The sequence below is a fragment of the Littorina saxatilis genome, linkage group LG4, assembly GCF_037325665.1.
Source record: "Littorina saxatilis isolate snail1 linkage group LG4, US_GU_Lsax_2.0, whole genome shotgun sequence".
Classification (NCBI taxonomy): Eukaryota; Metazoa; Mollusca; class Gastropoda; order Littorinimorpha; family Littorinidae; genus Littorina; species Littorina saxatilis.
In genome coordinates, this window is record NC_090248.1 from 27481075 (window position 1) to 27482968 (window position 1894).

The following is a 1894-nucleotide window of genomic DNA, read 5'->3' on the forward strand; positions in this document are numbered from 1 at the left end:
AATGTTCAAAAGCAGTACACATTAGCGCTTGGCGCTTATTTCTGCTCTCTCTTGTTGAAGGGTGAGACTTCGGCCCAACTGCAGCTCGGCAAGACCGGTGTAACACGACATTTTTACTCCACAAAAAAATGACTCCGAAGTAAAAATTTGGTACGACATTTTTACTCCGGGTACACCTGTCGTACGACAAAAGAACTCCCGAAGGAACGAAAAAATTACTCCTTCCACGAAATTGTTACTCCCCAAATGTTTACTTCCAGTAAAAATCTCGTACGCGAAAATGGATGCGGGCGAAGGGATACTGCCAATATGTGATCTCATGCAAACAAATGTCGCGCTACTCATCCCTCCACCCCTTCCACCACCAAGACTAACAGGGGACAGGGGAGTAGGCGTACACCTGGCGTGGGCAGTTATAATTGCTCGTGTTAGGGTGGAATAATTTATTCGTTTTTTATTCGTCAGGGGAGTAACTTTTTCGTACGAAATGACAAATGTTTACTCGGAACACACCTGTCGTGGGGAGTAATTTTCTCGTGTTATGGGAGTTATGTTTTCGTAAAGGGAGTAGCATTTTCGTACGAAATTTTTACACCGGAGACAAATCTCGTGGAAGTAATTTTCTCGTGTTACACCGGACGTTAATTCTTCTCTCTCTTGTTATACATTCAGGAAGCGTGAGGCTTCAGCCCTACTGCAGCTTGGCTAGACCGGACAGCAGAAACAGCGCCAGAGTCCAATGCCTCGTGGACTCTCAGGAACCCAGCAGCTCCGTGACTTGGTCCCTCGTCTCCCAGGACGGGCGGGTGCAGGAACTGGGAACATGCACCGGATTGAGGGCCAGCTGCACGTCCACAGGTGGAGATCCTGACATCAGCCTGTCGAGGTGGTACTCCTGGAACACCGCCACCATCAACAACTTTGACCAGAAGGTCGGCGACACGCTGGTGTGCTCGGCTACCCACCAAGGGACTGAGAGGTCTGAACGGTGCGTCATCGGCGGACAGAACCAACGTGAGTGGGTTGTGTTAGCGTTTGGTGTCTGTTGGTATTTGTGTGTGTATGTGGTGTTCTCGTACATGTGTTCTGGAAGTAATGCCGGGTTAGTCAAACAAATTCCTTACTTAGCAGTTCACAGACAGATAGACAGACAGACAGACACAGACAGACAAGCAGATAGGCAGGCAGGCCGGCAGGCAGGCCGCAGGGACAGCGACTTAAACACACACACACACACACACACACACACACACACACACACACACACACACACACACACACACACACACACACACACACACACAGAAAGAGAGAGGGAGGGAGAGAGAAAGGGGGAGAGAGATACACAAACACGTACTCACACACATACACACACACACACACACACACACACACACACACACACACACACACACGCACACAACCTCCCTCCACCCTACCCCCTAAATTCACCAAAATGCTCCAACGCTTACCCTCTCCTTCCTTTCAACCAGTTGCAGGGTATGCAGACTGCACAGTGGGCGAGAGCGCGTGCCTAGACAAAGGCTGGTCAATCTCGGGCATCATGAACTCCATCGCCTTATGCTGTCCTGCTGGACAGGGTCTCATCATGGACGCGAGCAATACGCAACACCCTTGTCGGTGCAATTCCGGTCGTCGATAAAAAGTCTAGGAGAAGAATCCAGAATTTAGTGTCTAGAATAAGAATCCATTGACTGGAATCTTGAATAAACTTCTTGTATTTTTAATATACGTTATTTGCGTGTTTGACCAAAATATGCCATTTTACACAGATCGAGACAGTCATTGTTCTCCGAGACCGCGCTAGCGGTCGAGGTGAACAATGACTGTCGAGATCTGTGTAAAAGGGCATATTTTGGTCAAACACGCAAAT

At 48.7% G+C, this 1894-nt stretch overlaps 1 protein-coding gene across 2 annotated transcripts in view; it reads left to right on the plus strand.

Moving 5' to 3' along the window:
* The window catches only part of LOC138964373 (uncharacterized), a 5191-nt gene extending 3443 nt beyond the window's left edge, over positions 1–1748 (plus strand). For both annotated transcript variants that reach the window (XM_070336314.1, XM_070336313.1), the window contains exons 4-5: positions 673–1014; positions 1494–1748. In XM_070336314.1, coding sequence (XP_070192415.1) covers positions 673–1014; positions 1494–1663 — 512 coding nt within the window. In that variant the 3' untranslated portion in view covers positions 1664–1748. The remainder of the gene's footprint in view (positions 1–672; positions 1015–1493) is intronic.
* The last annotated feature ends 146 nt before the right edge of the window (positions 1749–1894 follow it).